Genomic DNA, 23,995 nt, shown 5'->3' with positions numbered 1-23,995 from the left:
TATAATCTGAAAGAATATATCTCATGCTATTCCTCCAACCAGCTCCATAATTGTTTTTACCTACAGTGGCCCCTAATATGCCGTCGTACCTGACACCTCGCTCTGCTGGCAGCACAGTTTTGAAAGTGTGAGGTGTATGACGTGCATCAATTTAACATCTTCCAAATTGTGGTAATTACCCTGTTCACAGCTACGTAAATCAACTGTGAGGAGTCATTCACTCACTCACACACACATACACACACACACACACACACACACAGCTGATGTCCCACTCACATTTGCTATGATCCAGCGGTAGATGAGCCTCATTGTGTGAAGTTATTAAAAGAGGTAAAATAACAGACAGATGGTGTTAGTGAATACAGAGTAAGTCAGACTGTAGTCTGACCCCCACACACACACACCTCCCTTCAACCTGTTAAAGCTTCCGCCCTCATTTGCCCCTGTGCATCCTCCCAGCTGTTTGGATGCAGCATCAGGATGGCTGCGCTGCTCTCCATCATAATCCCATTGGTCTGGGTGTGGGAGCAGGGAGGAGGGACAGAGGGAGAGATGAAATGGGTCACGCAGAAATGAGGCCATGTAGGGCTTGAACTGTAGCAGGACCTCCCAGCTGGCAGAGAGCTAGCCAACCTATCTGCCACGGCTACAAATGAAACAGGCCAAAACAGCTGGCTCAGGTTTCCCCAGGGGAATTACCACAGTCACTAAATTACTCCTGATGATTTTATACAAATGTTCGTTTTTTCTGAATTTAGTCAGTCAACTTGAGAGAACTGAAATTTTGTTGAATAATCTACCACAATAAATATACAGTATATTGTTTTATATATTTTGATTTGAAAAGTCTGATGCTTTCTGTTTTGGAATTAAAGGCTCTGAAATGTGAGACTGATGGGTTGTAATAAGAAAGAACGGATGGTACTATTATTCTGAGGAATTTATGAATTAGTTATTGCATAATTAATTAAAAAATATAGATACACTAATAAAATTGTTGGGATAAACTACGGTAAAAATAAAGAAAATAAAACATTAAATATTACTTAAATAAAATGAAAAAAGTGTTGGAACAGCCAATTATATTGATAAAATAATATGGTAACTGTTTTGAAATATATGAAAATAAGCTAAAAAAAAATACTGGGGTAAACTGTAAAAATCCTCTGCTATGATTCATATTTAATTGAACATGTTTTTCACACATAAAAACTGTGTCTGAAGCTCATCTACTCTCACTTCCTGATTCAGAAATCTGTATCAGGCATTGAGCCCCGCCCATCACCTGCTGGCTCCAGGTGGACACATCTTTTATTTGTTTATGTTTTTGTTAGCTTGTAACTGGCAGTGGCTGACACAGTGTTAGTGGTTGTGCTAATGCTAAATCTCGCTCTCTGTACTGACAAGGTTTCAGGTTTATTTAGCCCCGCCCCCCGTCCCCAAGATGGGCCGATACAGCCGTCCCCCCGTGATTGGTTCCTTAGGTTGAACATATGAAACCCTGGCTGTCTGAATCTGTTTTTATGAGACTATGAGACTTTTATGAGTCATGGATTCACTGCAGTTCAAGGTGGAAACACTCAGTCACAGTGTTGATGATTATTTCACTCAAGACATATGATTGTCTTGTATTATATAAAAACATCATATGGATGGTAACAAGGTTAAAAACCTGGATCTTTAAGCCTGATTAGACTCCTGGCTCTGTTGTGAAAGGGTGAAATTGATACTGCATACATGTGAGTGGAAGGACTGATTGTTTTGCCTGACAGCTGTTTGGTTCTGAGGAGATTCCAGAGCTTCAAGTAGTAGGGATGCTGAGGGCGCTGCAGCAACCTCACCTCTAGGTGGTTGAGTTCCATTATTATTGTCCTGGGCCCTGTCAACCACGATATCCTGTTTTCTGACAGGCCCTCAGCTACAGCAAGAGCTAAAGGCAGGAAATACATTTGTAATGGATAAAATAATAAAGGTTTGCAAATGTTTGATATCAAGTTATTGCAATAATGAATTGTATTTTTACTCATGTCCTCCCGAACCAATTGTTTGCTGTAGTAGTGCTCTATCCCTAATCTAACCTTACTATACCAAGTTTAAAAGCCTCTTTTTTTCCTCCTGCATTTAGCCAGAATGTTTTTAACAAATAGCTAAATATAAACTCTTCCTTAATCATAATTGGGTTTGCATAAAACAGATACATCTTAAACAATGAAACATCTTAGCCAATCATAGCCCTGGAAACAGCTGGGGAAAACTGCAAAGCTATCTCATTTACATGTTGTGACCTATGTACTGTAGTTAACAGGTAGACACTGTAAACTAAAGAATGACTTATGCTGCATCTCAAAAGTCATTGGGCTTCGAGGTTTCAGCATTAATTGTCCTAAACTCTACTATCAACAAAATACTTCTGACTCTTGGCTGGAATAGGTTATAGTCTTGAGGAGTAGTTGGATTATATCGAGATTCTGAGTCCTAAAATACATCCCCTGCGAGAAAATGGCCTGTATGCAAATATCCAAACACTCACATGGGAAGGTATGTACACAAACAGACAGACAGCTCCACTCCTTCAGTGCAATCACTTCCAGTCACAATCACTAACGGAAAGGAAATGGTGTCTGGCTCAGAGATGTTTTCAGAAGGCTGAAGGGCAATTTGGATAAAATGAGTTAGAAACCCATTTGGGAGGGTGGGAGTGATATGCCCAGTCTCAGGGCTGCGAGTAGCGCTTCTCGGTGAAGTGTGCAGGCCTAATGTTGTGTAATGTAATATGTCTCTCAGTGCAAAAAAAGATTCCAGAGGTTTGGGAATTAGGCTTCTTCGGGCGTTATCGTTCACAGAAACAGGCAAAAGAGACGTTAATGTAGCACTCTCTATGGTGAAGAAATCAAACGGTCAAAGTACATTCCAGCTTCAGGCCACACAAGCCTGGCATCAGATTGCTCCTCATTCTCTACTCTTACTTCACACTCAGCTAACTTCCTTATGGCGTGTGATGAAATCATGTGGATAAGCTCAACTCAATAAACAATGTAACAAAACCTTATGGTCTTAAAATGATTTTGTGCTACATAATCTCACATTGTGTGCATTGCATCTTTCAATGTGTTGCGGTATATGGAATTTAGTCATATTCATATAGTTTACTCTCACTGTAATGTAAATGGTGTTGCCTGTGTATACCCAATACTTACTTTGTGATTACAATGAAAAAGATAAGACTGAAAAAGAAAAATAACCAACAAAGCAGATGAACAATTTTGTTCTGCTTTGTTTTTCCAAAAGAAACGATATATATTACAGCTTAAAAGAGAAACTTCTGGTTACTTAAAACCCAAAGTAAGACTGATTTGTTCATTTTGGCGGTTGATTATTGGCCATGACAGTGTTTTAAAAACAGGACATCAAAATATGGGTATACATCACAACTAGTTACCCTCTGTTAAAACTAGATTTTTTTGTCCCTACTTTTAGATACGACCCATTTAGAGTATACCAGCAACAGGTATACTGGTGGTTTGACCTAAGATAAGTACAACTTTCTTAGCTGGACCTCAACAGTGGGGCCAGCCCTATAATATCAAATGTCCCTGACTGACTGACTGACTGACTGACTCACTGAGTGATCATATTTCCAACATTGGTCAGCAGAATGCTACGTGACTGAATTGAAGTTTCCCCATTGGCTGTTGCACTTTCAAAATGAATTGGCACAGGTTCTATTAGGGGATGTTTACAGCTGCAGTGTTGCTAATTTAGTGCATTAGTTGCTAGATTTATAGACTTTTTTAAGGCTACACCTCGTGTTACAGGCAATCACCCAGCCACTCTGGTTTCTCAGTTACTTGGGACTGCAGGGAAGAGGAGGAGTGCTTCCCATACACTGAGCCTCGCTAATAAACTACTTTCATTTCATGTATCATTATTACTAAAGGAAGCAGAGGAATAACTAAACATGAGACACATCAAGCAGAGAGAGCAGGAGAGAGGGAGGGAGAGAACATAACATTGACGTCCTGCTTATAATATCATAATAATCAGCTATATACTAGGTATTTATCTAGTCTGGTTTAAGGTTAGAGTACCTTTGTCATCTTGGTTACAATAGTAAACACACGGCTAAGGTTTTGGAACGGTCACGGTTAAAAGAAATAACGTTTACTAGGTTTCACAGAGGAAACAAACAGTGGTAGAATTATTCATCCACCCCAACCCTCCTAATGTGGACCCCATCATAATTACTATATGGCCTCCAGAGGTCGCTTAACAATAAACCGCAACTGTGGGTCATACTAAGCGAGACGACCTATGGGCTCTTGTAACGTTTCCTTCACTCTCAACATGTTCCTGTGTGTTTGCCAGGCTCAGGACTGAGTCACATGGCTGCTGCTGTAGGAACGGCTGTTCACTGCTGCAAAAAGCTGTTGACTTATGGTGATATCTTCAGCAACCAAGACAAAATGACTTTGTTTTACATAATTGGTCCTCCATGGGTAAATATTTGGAAATTGTCAAGACAAGGCTGCTGATTGCTGCATTTGACACATTTTAGGTTTTATTTTAAGAACTATGTGTGGTGCCTCATCCCTTTATAAATATTTAAACAGGAAGACTGGGTTACCTGAGGCATGAATACATTTGAAGTAATGGACTCTAAAAGTAGACCCAACAGGTTCACAGGATGTGCTTTTGTCCTCATTCTCCAGGCTTAATCATGTTAGTAAAACGAAGAGGAACTTCATAATTTTCTGGGTAAAAAGTTTTGCTTGGCAACATTTATCCAGTTAGTGGCTGTCGTGTGATTTGTCGCTTATTTTGAGGTCAATGTGTGGTAACTGTGGGCACACAGCAGATTCCCTGTGGGGAGACACTTGATGAAATGTCATTTATCTTTATAAAACATGTTTATACTCTGCATATGGCCAAGGTTCTAACAGCCAGGGGTGGAGCCAGACATTGTGAACATTCTGGACTGAAAATTAAACCATTGCATGTTTTATGTCAAGTTGTCGGATGAGACTGAGAGGAAATGATGCCAAGTTGAAGTTATATTATAAACTTTCTGGGTTTCTGGGAAAACAACTGGGGCTCAAGCCCCATAAGCCACCCCCCTGCTCTGCCTAATAACAGCCAAATTAATATGTAAAATACACTCATCAAGCACTTTATTAGGAACACCAGACTAATATTGCGTAGTGACTCCCTCTCAAAACATGGCATGGTACAACACTCACATAGGCTGTTAAATTTAAACTCTGATTCATTGGTATTAAGGGGCCAAGAACACATTCCCCATACCACCACCAGCAGCCTGGACTGTTGACACAAGGCAGGTTGGCTCCATGGATCCAAACTCTGACCCTCCCATCTGCTGCCTCAGCACAAATCCCGATCCATCAGACCAGGTCTTAAACTGTCCAGTGTTGGTGAGTCTGTGTCCACTGGAGCCTCAGGTTTCTGTTCTTGGTGACAGGAAGTGGAACCTCACATGGTCTTCTGCTGTTGTAGTCCATCCACCTCAAGGTTGGACGTAGTTATAAAGAGTGTTGTAAGGAATGGTTGTCTGACTGACCTTCTGTCCGTTCATCGGATTTGTTTTGTTTTTGGCTCCATTCTGAGTTTCAGAAACTGCGATCACATTTTTCCCTGTTCTGATGTTTGATGTGGAAAATAACTGAAGTTCCTGACCTGTTATGCTTGATTTTATGCACTGCACTGCTTCCACATGATTGGCTGATTGGGTAGTTGCATGAATAAGCAGGTGTACAGGTGTTCCTAATAAAGTGTTCAGTGAATGTGAAAAAGATGCAAAAAAACGTCAGCATGTCTCGAAACAATACCTAAAAAAAAAAAGTATAAGCTACCACGTGCTGTCCAAAATGAAGGAAAATGACTTGTACTATAATAGCTACATCCAAATGAATTCATTTCAAATGTCCTACAACGAATGTGGAGGATCATGCCCTCTGAGCTGCCAGAAGGCTTTGGAAGTTTTGGGTTTCACTGATGGTAGCTTAACAGTGATGGAGAAAATAGCTGTGGTAGTAATATTTCTATTTCTAATATTTATTTTGAAAAGAGAATGTGAGTGTCACATGATGTCATTGTATGGAACAAGTGCTGAATTTATCAAGACAGACTAACATAGAGGAAGTGTTACATCAATGCAAAATTACAACAGGAGAAATCAGAAGAAGACTTCTTGGTAAAATATGATGAAATTATGTACAATAAAAGCAGACATTAGTAATGAGGTTTTATATGTATATGTAAATACCTGGTTCCTAGTTGAGAATTTATGGGAAACAAGGTTTCAGAGTTCCAATCAAAATGACTCACTTTGAGGCAGTGAATGTTCCTTGAGCAGCTATTCTGTCAGAAATACAACAGAAGAGGAGCAACTTGTGTTATCTGTCACAGCACATGATTGGAACCCTTTGTGAGTGGTTATGCAATCTAAATACAGTGAGTAAAGGCACCAGCTCTGCCGGTAACAATAAAAAACTACTACTTACATCTTAAATACTCTAATGGGCTTATGCTGAATAAATGTCAGCCATAAAAATATAAAAAATTAGGTTAATAAAATTCTTAACTATAACTTTAAGAGTTTAGCGTTAGTACATAGTTGTTCTTAGATCTCTACCATTTTAAGCAGCTGTTCTACAGATAATTGATCTGCACATTGAGCTGATCAATACTGAAATCACTTATCAAATGTCTCCTCCTGGCCCATCTGAGATCATCTTTTGTTAGACAAGCTACTAACAGATCATCTCCTTGGCACAACACACACAGATATGTCCCTGCTATCTGACACCCAGTGTTCTCTGTGAATGGGCCAAACAACCATATAGGTCATTTTTTTTCAACCCTCTGATACGACCCATAGGAGTGTCTCCTGAAATAGCTCCCATATGATGGCAGGCATACTGGACCTTCATTGTCATGGTTACAAAAATAAGCACGCAGACTATACTGACAGCAGCGTACCTACCTTTGTCACCATGGTTACTATAATAACGGTCATGGCTTGGTAAGGTTCAGGAAAAGATCATGATTTCGGTTGAAATAAATACTTCCTCAACATTACACAGTCTTTGTTGTCATGGTTACAATGTAAACAGCTAGTTTCACATGGGAAACGCCACTGTCCTGTGTCATATTCATCCATCAACAATAACTACAACCACTACAACCTCCACCTGACGTGGACTTTGTCTCTCTTTACACTACTGTTGGAGTTCCACTCAGCTGGTTGTGTGGTGCCTTCAGATTGTTTTATTAAAAACTGTACAAGAAGTCACTTTAGGTCACATCAGAGGAAATAAAGAAGTACTTGGTTAATTATCTCTGCAACTGTACACTGTACTGAAGCACCATCACTCCGGGTTTAGCCTTGCTATATGGGGACTGAATGTGGAAGTGTGACAAACGTAGGGTTTACTCTGGACTCTGCAGTAGATATCTTGGTGAAGTGTTACAGTGCTACAAATTCCCAGGCAAAAAGCTAGGGAGAATGCCCTTGTGAGAGAGGAGTCTCCAGCCTACTTTCAAGCTTTATACCTACTCATCCATTGTTACAACACGGCAGCAAAAATATCTGAAGGTGACTTCCCATCACTTTGCAAAAATGGTTCTGACTCAGAATAACTTGTGCTTAATAAAAAGGCTGCTTTCGTTGATAATTTTGTTACTGTAACCATGATTAATAAAACTGTATCAGTGGTATTCTTGCAGCGCCCCCTGACATTCTGCACCACAGACTCTCCGGATAGAAAAATGTAACTTCTGGCCTAACATATACCTTCGTCCTTGGTCTCTGAGTCCAGCCCAAATACTTCCACATCTGGGCATAGCCTGGCTGTTATCCTCCAGTATTGACTGACAGCCGGGAGATTTTTCGTTTGCGCTCCAGAATTTGTCGAGGTATTGAAGTAACATCTGACAATTACGCCGTATATGGGCCAGATTTGGGCTTCGGATACTGTGCGTATACAGAAAAGTGCTAAATCTGCTGTATAACAGGCGTCAAGGGCAGAAATTAAACTGCCACTGTTGAATTTGTTGATCTTGTCTTTGCATGAGGGGAAAAACCTTCTACCTATTTTTAGTGTGGCGGATGAGAGATGTGCTTCTTGCACCTCACCTTGTTGTGCCACTGACAAGAGGAAATGGTTGTTTCCTACATTCATCTCCTCAAAATCTCCTGACTTAATGGGCTCTGACTGCTTGTCAGGCCTTCATTCCACCAGTTCCCACTCTCTAAATCCAAGTACGTCTTCATCAAAACATCTCGTCTGGCATATAATAGGATGGGTGTTCCGCCATAACAGACAGCTGAGCAGTATTGATTACATAAATGTAAATGTTTACGTCAACAAGCACCAATTACAGCCCGTTCTTTATTGTCAGTGCTCTACTCTGTGTCCAGATTGCAGCAGAGGAAAGCAATTTCAGTGTGTGTAAATTGCACTGTCCCCTCTAGTGGCTTCCTTAACGCAGTGTCGGTATGTGAGCTGTATGCAAACAGTGTTGAGCAGCGTTCAAATGAGACGACTGGGTAATAGAAGCCGGTCTCCATACTTCTCTGATGAGCCTCTAGCTGGGGTCATCAATTTTATTGGCCTATTTGAAATCCGTCCAGGTCTCAGAGGTTTCTTCAAACATCAGGAAAATCTATGCTGGCCCCACGACTCTATACTGCACAAGGCAGATCACTGCTGACCACCTTTCTGTTAAGATCCACTTCAAACACTACACAGGGGAAGTAGCTCTGAGGTAACAGGAGATGTCTTGTGGGAGCCTTAAGCAAAGCCTTCAGTGAGTACATGAATTACACAGGAACATCACTGATTAATCAGTGTTGCGTTAGGATACCCGACACTAGGGATAAGGGTGTAAAGTTAGAACACTGAGTGGATTTTACCTGGCAGAGTTACCATCCTTGTTATGGTCTCAGTCTGATTTGGTTATGTCCAAGCATGGGCATAGGAACCATGATAGATTATAAACCTTTCAGATTGGAGATCATATTTTCATATTATCCATCTGTTGTACTACTGGTGATGTTTCAGAAGGGATATTTTAAACCCTAGTGTTTGTATTTACCACCACAGCAAATTAACTTACTGGAGTTTGGCTATGTGGACCATTGGCTGCCATTTCACCGAATGGAGCAGTGCACATTTGTATGTTGGTGTGTTGGTGGGTTATGGTCTTAAGTGCTCTATATCTTTCAGCTAAAGTACTGTCAAAATACATTTCCTTCAGTGCAGTAAAGTAACATAGCTAATACATACATAATTGATCCCATTTACATAAAGGTCCCATATAGTCTAAAGGTAGATGTCCATGTGTGGTTTGATTACAAAGCAGGTCTAGGTTCTATATTAATACTGTGAAAGTATCAAAGCCTCAGTCCACAGAGAAATGCACACAGCCTGTATTCAGAAACTGAGCCTTGAAACCAGCCGTCAGGCCTTCTGTAGCTTTGTGATGTCACAACGAAGCAGTCAAAACTCTCAGCCATGCTCCAAGCCCCGCTCACCTGGATCCACCATCCAGCCTTGCAGGACTTGGTTTCTCTGAGTGTTTACCTGAAATCTGCTATATTTTTATCGGATCACTCAGAAAACACTCAGCCACCGACCTGTTGTTACTAGAGCTCCAGAGAGAAGCCTGAGAGAGGAGATGTAAAACTACACTGAGATGGTTTTTGGTTCTTAAAACCACAACTAGTATATCTTCTTATGGATCAACACTTCAAACAAAACACAGGAGAAGAAGAAAGTATAGATCTTTAACTGTACTTACATACAGTTCTGAAGTACTTTGCTTCATTACTTCAATACATTTTAGAGGGATATATTGTACTTTCTACTCCACAACATTTATCTGACAGCTGGAGTTAATTCAGAATGTGATGAATGTAATATATAGTGTATAATGCATTTTTATAGATTAAACTACCCATGTATGTAATTAGTAGTTAAAACATTTTCTTTATTGGTTCTTGCATCAGTAACAATAAAATAATATTATAATTTAGATAACCATGTACTATTCTGACTGGGGCCATTCTGCACAATAAGTACTTTTACTTTTGATTGGTTGACATACAGACTGACCAACCTACTGCCAGACAGGGATAAATATAATCAAGTGTAGAAGGGTGTTTTTACATGCACCAGCCTGTCATCATATGCTCAAAGTGAATAAAAACCTCCAGGATTATGGAGACTAATGTATGGAGACTAATAAAGAATTATTTACAAGCTGCCATCTGTTCATATTTACATTTTTTTCCTGGCAAATCCTAAGACAGATAACAGCAAAAAACAGTTAATCCATGTGTCCTCTATTTTTGAAAACACTGTTGAAAGTAATTAAGCTTTTCGATAATGCAACTACCACCCCTCCCTCTCCCTGCTCCCTCACGCTCCGCCCAGCCCTTCACCTCAACCAATGTAATCCAGTTTTGAAGCCTCAGTCTGAGAGCAGTGGACCAGAAGAGCATTCACGTTCTGACTGAGGAGCTCCCACCCCTGACTCTGGCCTTCTCTTATTGGCTGGAAAGGTGAGGGCAGGATGTCCAATGAGCTTGGGTCACAGAAGTCTGGAGATTATTTTAACTTTAAAAGTTATACGCTGTAGCACTGTATCATTAGTTGTATTAGTGGTTTCATCTAATACATCTGCTCCCTCTGTGCTGACTGTACCGCAGCTAAAGAGATAGTCATGAATGGGTAATTATCATTGTCAGCAGTTGTGGTCTCCTAGGCTTGCTTCTTTATGCCAGTGTGTGTGGTTGTTTTTGTTGTTGTTGTGTAAGTGAGTGCATGTCTGTAGGACAGAGGAGAGGCAGTGGAGTGTTGTCCTGGTTGTCTGTGTTCGTGCACTTCAACTCTTCCAGGACTCCAATAATTATAATGCAGTTTTCAGTGGGCCACAAAGCCTTGCCAGAAATAATTAGTGCAGCTATGTGGTGTAATGTAATGATGTCGAAAGGAAGTGGTGCTCTTTCTCCACCAGCCAGGAAATTACAGTCATGGTATGAAAATATAGTTTTTACTACTATTACCATTCTCACATTGTGTTAATACAGGGGCAGGTTATAGGAGGTAAAGATCAACTACAAAACATACAGGTTATATACACAATAACTGGGATTGTGATAAAGTAGAGAATGCAACAAATTTAAACAAGACCAGGTCTAAACCTAGTACATGTCTGGACTGCCTACGGTCAAATACTGATTTTATAACTGTGACTTCGTCTGACAAAATCAAACACATAAATGAAAGACAAAGAGTAGTATGAAGCCTCATTACCGATGACTTCCCTCTCTCCCTCCCTCTCTCTTGCTGCTCCCTCTCTTTCTCTGCCTCTTTTAGTAATAATGATTCATGTAATGAAAGTAGTTTATTTGCTGTAATGGAGGTGAGGCTCAGTGTTTTGGAAGCACTCCTCCTCTTCCCTGGGCAGTTCCTGAGCAGCAAGGAAACCAACGCAGCTCAGTGGACTGTCTGTAACAAGAGGTGAAGCCCTAAGCCCCTGGTCTGTATCCCTCTGTTGCGGTCCAGCCAAAAAAGTAGAAATATCCAAAAAAAGAGTTTGTATACTTGGCCAAGATGGAAATGTTTCTGTGTGGATAAAAGCAAAAACCTTCAGGTGAGCAAATACACCTGTACTGATATAAAATGACCTGCCAGCACATATAACAGTGTCCACAAAAAGACCAACACGCTCACAGTCAAACAGACAACCTGCTTTTCTAATAATCTCCGCCACGTTGACGTTCCGACCCATAAATACTCAGTAATCATTGCTACATTATTACCATTATTATTACTCATACTCAGTACTTAGAGTCAGACAACACTCGTATTTGATCTCTGCCTTCACTTTTATCTCAACTACACACCTGTTAAGTTTTGTGACACTATCACTGTGTGTGAGACATGATGATACACATACACACACACAAACACACACACACACAGTGAAAACAATACTTGCCACACTGCTAACAATGTGTAATTATAATAAGACACTAGGGCAACAAGCTTACAGTCACTGCAGCAGCTATTAGTTTAGTCTGTCCCTTGACCATTTAGTTACAGGCAGACTTTCTAACAATGTCTATGTTTCTGCTGGGTTATTATGAGACTGTTGACTATTGAATGTTGAATGCTGGGACTTGAACCAGTAAACATAGGTCTTTTTTTCTGGCAGCACATTTTCAGGACTGAGCAAATGTCAAACCGAAGCAGCAGTCTGTGACTTGTCACTGTTTAATATACATTAGAAATAGGTGACTTTGACATTTCCTCCAAATCAAACGACAAACCAGGTTCTTTGTCATTATCTTCCCAAACAACCCCTATGACCTTATTATAGCCACACTAGCAGTGTGGCTCTATGGCACAAATGTCATTTAGTACCACCATGAGGTTGACATGTGTGGTTTTGAGGGTGATATCTTGATATAGGATTGGTTGCCATGGTAATTTATACATGTTTCCATCAAAGGAACTTCTAGTCTACATCATGTCAACATTTTAATTTGTCCAACAACTGATTTATGACAAATTCATGACAAATGATACAATAAACTAACATGGTGAACATTTTAAACATTATACCTACTAAACATTAGCATGTTTTGCATTGTTATTGTGAACCTGTCAGCATGCTGACTTTAGCATTTAGCTGAAAGCACCGCCATGTCAGGCAGTCAGGCATTTCATCACTTCTGTCACACTGTGACCTCACAAAACATGCTTTTGTCCATAACTCACAAATTCATTCAGTAATTATGACACAATTTAACACAAATGTATATAAGGATAACATGAAGTGATGACATTTCATATCCAAAAGGGCAAAGGTCAACTTCACTGTGACATCATAATGTTCTGCAAAAACACCTCTGCCCATTCTTCAACACTGTAGCACAGGAAGGAGAGACTGTGACTATATTTCCTGCAACTTCGCTGGTTGGTGGAGGAAACAACCACGTGTTGCTGATTCTAGTTGTTGTTGGTAGAAGACAAGATCTGAGTAACAGTCTGCAGTGTCAAAGTCAGACACAGAAGACCTCATCCCTGAGTTTTTCATCTTTACCTCAGGATTAGTCACATGATCACAAGAGGCTGTTCTACGTGTTTGACCAAATAACAAATGCTGACATTGTTAACAACATTTTGTGGTCTTTAGAAGAAACATTTTGATATCTTCCCGCCATTGTGGTTTAGTATTTCTCAGTATTAATTCATTCAGACATATGTCAGACTGTCAGTCTGACTCAAGTCTACATTGTCAGTGAAATATATTTGATCCAGAAATCCGAAAGACATCATCAGGCCAGGGGACTCTCAGAAAAGTTCATAATTACACCATGAATGTCTCCCTTGACTGATTAGTTAATAGCTTTTGAAGAATGCACCATTTCTCTGACAGCCATTGTATCAGAGTTGCAGACAATGGAAATGTATGTTGAAAGTGTTCCTTCAGCGTCGACACAATGGGGTCTAATACGACAGCAGATTGCCATTGTTTCAGGGTGGGTGAGTGATTTGCCAGTCTCTGGGTATTTATTAATGACTGCAGACACAGAATCTCCATCTGAATCATCTTCCGTGGAACAGTGTTATCTTTATGTTCTGTGTCGTCAGTGTGGATCTTATGTAATGACCTATGACTCAGTGCTGTTTCTGTATTAAATTTTTTTTTTTTTTCTCTGCAGGTTCCATTGCGAGATGCTCCTACATCAAATATCACTACTCCTCAGCTACGATACCCAAAAATCTCTCATACAACATCACCAAGACAATAAGGCAGGACGAGTGGCACTCCCTCCGTAAGTCTGCTACGCTCTCTTTTCTTTCTTCTGTGAAAACTTACCATTTCATTTTTAAATGTAAGTGCTTTAGGCTGAGTAAATTTTATTTCACTTACGAGGAGTATTTATATTGTAATAGACATTTTTTTTAAAGGACAAAGTAAGATAAATAGAAATACACCACATTAGCCACAGAGTTATTCACTGTTCTGCTCTGTCTTTGTATTTAATTGACTTTCCTTCCTTGAGCTATTAATGTAGCAAAGGAAAATTTCACTGTGATTAAACCCGCAGGCTAATGTTTATTCTTCACAGGTAGACTAGTATACTGTATAATTTTTACTCCACTGGGGCTGTAGCAGTGTTCTGAGCAGCTTCAGTGTGAAATGTGGTTTTTGCAGGAATTATTTGAAGCATTGGGTCGTTCTGATCCAGTGATCAATAATCAGTATTTGTTTATTTTTTTAAAAGCAAGATATTTAGGCCACTCCTGAGCAGACAGCCATGAAATGTATTGTGTCATGGTTCTCAGAGGAAAATCGCCAATGCTTTTTATGATCCCCCTGACCTGCGTTATGGTGCCTTAATCAGTCCAGAATTTACCTTTGTGCAATGTGACTGAACTAACTGAATAAGCAATATGGAAACTGAATTTCCATGAAATTCACGATGGATGTTCATGGACCTGAGAGAATCAATGCTAACCGTCTTTGATTCCATAAATCCAGGTGTGACCATCTGACCTTCCTTTTCCAGCCACTGTCAAGTTACTACATCAGTCCATTATTTATACCTGGTACTCCACTGTGCTGCCTCACACGTCACATGTCAGATTTGTACACAACATATCTATAAGTAAGAAGATTGTCATTGCCCATTCATGGTTTCCGAGGGATGAACCGTTTCGATTTTAATGACTTGGCTTTTCTTGGGTGAACTTACTTAGGTCTTAATGCATGTGGTTTTTGCAGGTCTCATAGCAACAGCATTTCCAGGACTGTGCAATCACTTCAACCACTAGGCCATTTCTTATTTTTAATGATGTCTTAAATGGAATTGTGGCAGTTTGTGGTCAGCTGGTCAGTCTGTCCATCCGCCTAAAAGACTGAATCTCATCAGGTCATAATGTACGTTTGACTTTTAATACTTTGGTATTTTAAACACGAACCTGGAAACTACATTTCCATACAATCTAGTGTATGTTCATAGTCCCCAGAAGATGAATGCTATCTGTTAGGTTGTACTGTACATGATGAATGTCAAAATTGAACAGGTATAAAAAAAAAAAAAAAGATGGATCCATAATCCCCCGTCAGAGTAAACCTTCTGTTTTAGGTCACAACAAGAATAAATCATCAGTATGTTGTTGGTTCCTTCCAACACTGATTAAAGGCAAGACAAGTTTATTTATACAGCACCATTCAGACACCATTCAAAGTGCTTTATGGAAATACATTAAGAATAGAACATTAAGATGACATTAAAACTGTATTTAAAAAAAAAAAAACAATAAAAACTAATTTGAATAAATAAAAATATTTTAATACATAAGATCAAGAAGGAAGCTTAGGACACCATTTAAAAGACATTAACAACAAGCAAATTCACAAGATTAAAAAGATGTTATGTATGCGATTTATTGATAAGCTGCAGTAAACTGATGTTTTAAGCCATGATTTAAATGAGCTGACAGTTTCAGCAGATCTCAGGTGTTCAGGAAGCTCGTTCCACAGGTAAGCAGCAAAGGAACTTAAAGCTGCTTCACCTTGATTGGTTCTGATTCTGGGAACACTGAGTAAACCTGTCCCAGATCACCTGAGGGGTCTGGGTGCTTTATATCGTACAAGTAGATCAGAGATGTGTTTGGACCCAAGGCAACTCAAAGATTTAAAGACCAGTCGAAGGATTTTAAAAATCTGTCCTCTGACGCACAGGAAGCCAGTGCAGTGATTTCAGGAGCAGTGTGATGTGCTGCACTGTCTTGGTGCAGCTGTATGGTTGAAGCCTGCTGAAAATAAATGCATGAATAACTTTTTCTATTTCCTGTTAGACAGAATTCTTGCTGTTTTGAGATGGTAATAGGCCAATTTTGCAATTGTCTTTATGTGGCTGTTGAAGTTTAGATCAGAGTCTATAACTACACCAAGATTTCTGGCTTGATTTGTAGGTTTTAGTGTTAGGGCTTCAAGGTGAACACTGACTTTTAGTCTTTCTTCTTAGGGGGGCAAAAACAATGATTTCAGTTTTTTCACTGACTCACTGACTGTGTTTGAGTTTAAAGTCCTGGACCGGAGCTGGAGAGCTTCCTCTCCACAGCACGGTTTGCCTGTTAGATTATATCAGCACGGCTACGAGTGCTGTCAGAGGAATCTGGGGGGAGTCTAGCTACTTTTAGGATACCTGCCATTCATGAGCCGTTCCTCTGGGCATGTTGAAACTCTCCAGTCGCTTGGCCACTGAGCCAAGTGGAAACACACTCTGACCTCAAACTGTCACTGTCTCAGTCTGAGTAGGCCTTGGCTGTCAGGTGACAGGCTTGGGAAAAGCTCCTCTCAGCTCTAAACCGCAGAGGACTGCTCCGCTGTCTGCTTTCCTCTGTCTTCTTCCCACTGCGCAGTCTGTCCTACAAAGCAGAAGAGGGAAAAAGTTCCTAATTCAAGGCTATTCTGTAGCATATCCAGAGCCAATGATATTCCATGCGCAGTATGTATTATTACTTCTAGTTGGACGTTTCTCCCCAAAATGTTATCAGTTTATTTCCGCCATTTAATGAAATAGCGAGAATAACTACTGTTACAGAACATAATGGATGAAGGCCTATGCCAAAATCATGTTACACATGTACAAAAAGTAGAGCGCCAATGCAAGTGCATCAAAATGACAACAGAGCACACATGTATGTAAGTAAACAGGAAACTGCCTCAAGCTGCAGTGTTCATGAACATCTTTAACACCACTCTCATTGTCACCCTGCTACAAATCCTCCACCATCATCCCTGTCCCAAAACACCAAGGACCACAGGACTTAATAACTGGCGGACGGACCTCTGTGGTTATGAAGTCATTTGAGCTTGAGCTGTCCCACCTCAAAGCCATCACCGACCCACTCCTGGACCCCCTGCAGTTCACCTGCAGATCCAATAGGTCTGTAGACAGTGCTGTCAACATGGATTTTCACTTCCTCCTCCAGCACCTGGACTCCTCAGGGACCTATGCCAAGACCTTGTTTGTGGACTTCAGCTCTGCCTTCAACACCATCATCATCCCGGCTCTGCTGCAGGACAAGCTCTCCAAGCTGTGTGACTCCACTGACTTCCTGCCTGACAGGAGGCAGCACGTGAAGCTGGTTGATTCCCAGACCATCAAAACCAAGACAGTGGAGATGATAGTGGACTTCAGGAAGAACCCAGCCCCACCCACCCCCATCACCCTGTGTGACGACGGCGCCCAGGGGGAGTCCTCAAGTGGGAGCTGAACATGTGATGAATAAAACGTGGTATTCTGGAGATGAGTGTGATAATTCTGAAAGACAATGAGACACATGCAGGACAAAAAGGACATTGTGCTGCATGGATTGTTGTATATGATGCATCATGTCGCCATGGTTACTATAATAATGGTCATGGCTTGGTTAGGTTTAGGAAAAGATCGAGGTGTGGGTTAAAATAAGTACTTCCTCTACATTAGATGAACTTTGCTGTCATGGTTACGATAATAATGACGTGGTTAACTTTGATAATAGCAACAACATAAACTGCTACTTTCACATGGGAATTGAACACCGCTCTCCTGTGTCATATTCATCCATCCACCACAACCTCCTCCTGACGTGGACTTTGTCTCTCTTTACACTACGTCACCGCACTTTTCCCTTTGCTCCAGTCATCATAACTACGACCACAAGATGTCGCCTAGCAACAAAACGTAACTACAGGTCGTAATAACCTGCTGCACAGACGACCTATGGGACCCATGGTCACACTTTGTTTCCTGCCTCTATCAAGTAAAGCTTGGCTGACTGGCTAATAGCATGAATAAGCAATGTCAGGTATGAGAAACTAAGGACCCAAAATGCAGACAGACAAAAAGGGTGTAGACGAGAAAAAAAGTGTTTGAATAAAGAAAACCAACTTATAAAACTCGCAAAATAGAACTAAGAAATAATCCGGAAACCAGGAACACAAAACGGCAGCTCAAGGACACACTGGGTAAACATGGCAAAACAGAAACAGACGAACTGACAAAGACAAAGGGGAAGAAAGAGAGTTAAATACACAAAGGAGGCAAGGGTAATTGGACACAGGTGTAGAGCAGGGCAGACAATCAACAAGGAGGGAAACAGGACAAAGACAGGAAGTAAAATGACTTTGAGATACACGAGGAAGTCAACTCCAAAATAAAAAAGGGAAATGAAACAAATGTCCTAACAAAGAGTAAAAAAGTGTCCAGACATAAAGTGTCCCTCAGGGCGAACCATAACAAGCAGCTGTATGTGTTTTTTTTTCTAGATTAAATTGATAAATCCGTGAATTGAATCTCTCTGTTTGGCATTACATTTAGTGCATTCAGTTCTAGACAAGCGCACGTGTCCCACCAGGAGATCATTGACACTACACTTTCTCCTATGGATAGGCTTATTAGGACAAATGACATCACATTTATCAGGCTTAATAAGAGAGCTAGTGCTGTGTATGCAAAAGCTCTGAAAATGTTTGGCTCAGTTACTGTCACTTTCCACTTCGGTGTCGGCTCATGTGCAATAGGAAGGATGTGTTTCTTCCGTATTGGTGAGCTGAGAAAAACACAGAGCTCTTATTTACGGCTAGTCAGAGATGTTTAATGTCCTTATTACCGGGCCCATCCACACACCATCTCAGCGGGAGGTAACTCCACTCCTCTAACTGAGGTTTTGTCACGGTGGGTATGAAAACTAAAAAACAGAAACAGCTCTGTCCACCGAGTGACAAGCTCTCACCACCAAACCATGAGCAGCAGCTCTGACCGGCCCACTAATAACAAATTATATGTAAGGCCTTGAACTGGGGGGTCTCATGGGACAGTCGGCTTCTAATGAGTCCACGGTCTGACTGCAGATGCTGTACATAACTTGTACACTACTTTCTGCTAACAGTCCCACAGTGCAATACATCACATTTTAGATTAGTGTAAATGAGTGCTCGCTAGACCTCCCAGTGATGACGCTAATTGATTCTGAAATCTCTATTTACTGGGCACAGAGGACACGATTATGTAGTAAATGAATGATTTGTCAGTGCTGTGAAATCACCTAAGTATAAAGCAGGTGAATTTGATTTTCTGAAATGTTCAAAGTCATTTTCTTTGACCAAGTCATTTTAGGGTAACCAAGGTAACCAACAACACAAGGGATAATCATCCTTGATACGAACAGAATGTGTCACTGTAATAACTACACAGTTTAAAGCGGTTAGGTCTTGACTTAAGCCAGACTGTCATACAATGAATTGTGGGTAAATTAAGACTTTTATTGTTGTATTTAAAAAATGGCCGACCAAGGAACCACATCCAAATACTCTACTTACCCCCAGCAGAAAATATTTGTCCATAGGAAGAATTTAACAGTTACTATTTACATTTTACTTGGGAAATTCAGCAAAGAGAGTAAAAGAAAAATCTAATTTGTTACCATGGTAACATTGGTCATAGACTTGGGGCTGGTTTCACAAAGATATTTCAGACTGGTCTGTAGTGTTGGTCCAGTCTTCGTTTTGCTCATAGATCAGTTTGATGTTAGTCAGATTGTTTCACCAAATAATGACTGACTCATTTTAAGCCAAAAACACTTGACACCTTACCGACAGGCTAACTCAGGCATAAGACCAATGTTACCATGGTAACAATCAGTGACACCTGCGCTGACCAGTAGCACCCAACATCAAATAACAGGAAAGCATGGCTCATAATTTGTGGTTTGCTGACATTGTTATGGAAAGAGTGATGAGACGGGAAAGAGACCGCACAAGATTTGTTTTTCAAATCACATTTTTCTTTTTATTGTTTCACTCTTCAAGTAAAATGTCCTTGTAACTGTTGAATTCTTCCAAAAGACAAACATTTTCTGCTGGGTGTATGCGGAACTGAGAAGTTTTTTTTTTATATATATATGTATTGTATATAAAACATTTTTTAAAAAGTCTTAATTTACCCAGATTTCATTGTACCACAGTCCATGGTTAAGATAGTCAAGAACTAATCTGCTTTGTGCAACAGATGAATTCAGACGTCTATCTGAAGTCAGACTCTCGGTTCCATAAACCACAGTCGAAGTCTGTCTTTGTGAAACCAGCCCCTGAGTAAGCCTAGTGGTAAGGTGTCTAATGTGTTTGTCTTAAAAATGAGTCAGTTTTTATTTTTGTGAAATGGTTTTACTTGCATTAGACTAATCTGTGAGCAAAATGAAGAGTGGTCCAACACTACAGACCAGTGTGAAGTATCTTTGTGAAACTGGGCACATATGTGTTGAAATGCTTCGTCCTGATGTTTCAATGAGACGGAGAGAACGGCAGTTTATTTCAGAGTTCCTTATCAGTTTCCACACAGACATGTAGTTTCATTTGGAGCGTCTTGCAGAGACATAGTCATTTACACCTTTTCACCATCTGGAAGATTAGATGAGTGTTAAAATAAAGACGGACTTGCCTAACTCTTTCCGCCGGTCTACCGCGTCGCTGTGCGGCCCCTGGAAGTGGAAGACCCAAGTACTGCTTTTTACAGACGAGTAACCCCACTTCATCTCAGCCTTTTCAGGCTGTTTGGTCAGCAGGCAGAGTTTAATAGTTTGCTGTTCAACTTCAGAGATATCCTGGACTAAATCCACCCACACTGCCTCGGGGCTTGTACGGATTAAGTAAGAATGACAACCCAGTCTTCACTTTCATGAAGTGAAATTGAGCTTGGGCAGGCCTGACAATTTCTCCCACTCCCATTACATAGATTTGAGGAAACAGTGGGGTGACACTGACACTGCTTCAAAGACTCAGAGATGAACATGATACTCATTTGTTTCTGTCAGTCAAAAAAGCCGCAGCGACTCGCGGTGGCACCCGCGCAGCGGCAACCGCGCGGCTGGGAACCAAAACCCCTTTTTCTATTACTGCTGAACATCAAAGCAACAGCACAGAGTACACAATATCCCTTCTCCCACCCTCATTCTCTGTCACAGATGCAGATAGCAGCGAGGGTGCACACATTTTTGACGCTGGCTTTCAGAGAGGACAGGATGGAAGGAGGTTTTCTCATACCGCAGCTTAGGGGTTTTGTTACTTCAAAAGAAACTATAAATTGTGAGCCGGGGAAAAGCTGTCAATGAGTGACAGTGTATAATCCAAGGTAGTAGCTAAAGGTTGTGGCTGAGGCTAATTTTTCACCAGGCAGTCACTCCCACTCAATCTCATCACACTGATGTGGCTGCTACAGTTGGTAGATTATGCACTGAGCAGGCCTGCATGAAGATGACAGGGATTTATCTCATTGAGAAGCACTGATTCACTGCTATTTAAAAGCTTTGTAGGGTTGCTGGTTTCATCCTGTTAAGCTGATAAGGTAGAACTTCCACCTTCCACCCTTTTATACCATCACTTTCACTCCCCCACACAAACAAAACAAAAAGTGATCCATCAGTTTCTTACTATCAGGGTTTTTTTTTTTTTTTTGTCACATTAAAGAGTGTGAGTCTCAGCAGTTTGCCTCTGCAGCAGGAAACCTGACCATGAAGGAGGTCAGCAGCAAGCGAAAAAATATAAAGTTATGAGGAAGGAAAAAGCAGCCAGAGCTCAGGAGTGTCGGAGTCCTCTGGTTATTCGTGATGAAACAGTTTGGTTCCTGTCAAAGAGTAAGAGCGAGGACTTCAAATGTGGAAATAGACCCTTTGTGACGTTGTAGACACCAGGGAGCAGCTTGAAAGGTGCACTCCACTGATTTTTTTTTTTACAAATATTTACTCATCATGATTAGTCCCACAGAGCCTTTGAAAACAGATGCATCGTGTCTTCTTCAGCTTTCTCCTGTGTCACAAACTGGAGGTGTGACATTTGAAAGGCGGGGCAATTTAGCGGGGAGTCTAACAAACAGACACCATCCAGATGCATTATCAGCCTCTCTCTCTCTCTCTTCTTCATGGAAGTGTGAACTCACTGGAGTATCCCTGTTATGGGTAACACACTTAAGGATTTTAACTTTAAAGGCAAAAATCACCTAATCCTCCAGGATTAAGTCCATGAAGCCCAGAGACATAAACAGAGAGTTAGAACAGATAAAGGTTCTTCTAAATGTGCATCATTACATTCCTCAGAGCTTTAAGGTTTTAATCTGTAACTTTTCCACATTAAAATGTCTAAAAACAACTAGACCTCTGTTCTATATGTTGTTGAATTGTGTTCTTACATTATCACAAATGTTTCCATCAATTCTCAAACCAGAGAAATCTGTGATTTTAATCATGGTAACGTTTCATTGGTCGCCTGTCAGTGACATCACATCCTCTATGATCATGTGTCAGTGTGTTTGTCTGACAGAAGCTCATCATTGACTTTTATCTAGTTTTAAGCCACATACACTTTTTACACCTTGGTGGTTTTCAACTACTGACTGACAGTAATGATGGTGAAGACAACAACTCCCATGATCCCATTCTACTCCCCGCCGTCTTTTCTTATTGTTTTGATTGATGGAGAGGCCCCTTGAAGCAGGAGTTACACACTGTGCGTTTAAAGGAAGATGTTTTGATTCAACCACTGTGTTTTGGAAAGAATCTTTATAAGGACTGAGTTGATAATGAAAGACCCGGTCTCAGCTTCGTGGTGAAATGACTGTTAGGTTAGGGTGAGGGTTGAAGTTAGACATTCTGTTGTGATGGTTAATGTGAGGGTGAGGTGCCGGGGAATGCATTCTGTCAATTACAGGTCCTCACAGATATAGTAAGACAAGGATGTGAGTGTGTGTGTGTGTGTGTGTGTTGGTGTGGTGTGAAATGGAAATGGGGGGCCTAGTTTTTGCAGTTTTGTCAGAATTCTTCAAATGTCTTGCCTGAGGCCTCGACTTTGATGTGAAGCAGATCAAATGATCATAAGCGTATGCACAGTGCAAACCGCTTCAGAATTGTTGGAAGGCATATTGTTATACTTCTGGCAGAGGCTAGCCTCTGCCTCCAGCCTATGAGCTAAGCTAAGCTAAACACCTCCCAGACCTCTAGGCTATCAATCCTGGAAGGAGAGATGATGACAAATGAGATTTCCCAAAATGACAGCCGTTGGTGATCTTGATTTGTGATCAGCGTTTACACCCAAGCAGACCAATGAGGAGGATGTGTTAGTGTTGAACAGTAGAGCGTGTCTGATACTAAATTTATACATATATGCATATGTTTATTATTTGCTGTATAATCAGAATGCAGAAAGGGAGAATAAAAAAAAACATCACATCACGCAAAACAACAGTAGCCACAGTCACTGATAATTAAGTGCAAGTTAGTGCTTCTTTAAAAAGAACAAACTTATATATTACAGTATTTTTTGCGACAAACAGATCTTCTCAAACACACCTCCTCTATCTTCATTGTAAAATCTCCAAGTCTCTCCAAGTGCAGAGTGTTTGTCATTTCTCCCAACCGCAAATCATATGTCATATGTCATCATATCATTAACTTCTCTGCAGTTACCATTCCAAACAAGCCGTTTTTTCATATTTATTGGCAGAAGATAAAGAGCAAGTTGCTCCTAGAATCGCTCTCAGCTCCCCAAAAGCCCCGAAATGCTTTTCGAGCTGGTGTTAATTTTACTGCAAGACCAGAAAAAGTGTGTTACATTACTAATTCTAGATTTATACCGATTACAAAAAGATGAAACATCAGAAGAAAAAAAAAAAACTGTGTAACTTTTCCTTAGAGTAATAAAGTCTAATGTAATGTTTTAAATTGTATGAGATGACCTGACATTGACTGAACAGTGGTGTATTCTCTTTTAAACACTCACCCAGACATCATCATTTAGTTTTACATTCAGTTCACACACCCATGCCTGCTTCAGTCCTGCTGTGTCCAATAGAGTTTTCCTTGAACAGGTACATTATAACGTTATAATTTAGACCAAATATAAAGGAATGATTCTC

The 23,995-nt window shown here is 40.5% G+C and overlaps 1 protein-coding gene across 2 annotated transcripts in view; it reads left to right on the top strand.

Moving 5' to 3' along the window:
* The window catches only part of tmem178b (transmembrane protein 178B), a 122,170-nt gene that overhangs the window by 51,496 nt on the left and 46,679 nt on the right, over positions 1–23,995 (top strand). For both annotated transcript variants that reach the window (XM_022749472.1, XM_022749473.1), the window contains exon 3: positions 13,757–13,870. In XM_022749472.1, the coding sequence (XP_022605193.1) occupies positions 13,757–13,870 (114 nt within the window). The remainder of the gene's footprint in view (positions 1–13,756; positions 13,871–23,995) is intronic.

The sequence above is a fragment of the Seriola dumerili genome, unplaced genomic scaffold (assembly GCF_002260705.1).
Source record: "Seriola dumerili isolate Sdu_G_001 unplaced genomic scaffold, Sdu_1.0 BDQW01000138.1, whole genome shotgun sequence".
Taxonomy (NCBI): domain Eukaryota; kingdom Metazoa; phylum Chordata; class Actinopteri; order Carangiformes; family Carangidae; genus Seriola; species Seriola dumerili.
This window is presented reverse-complemented; position numbering and strand designations above follow the sequence as displayed.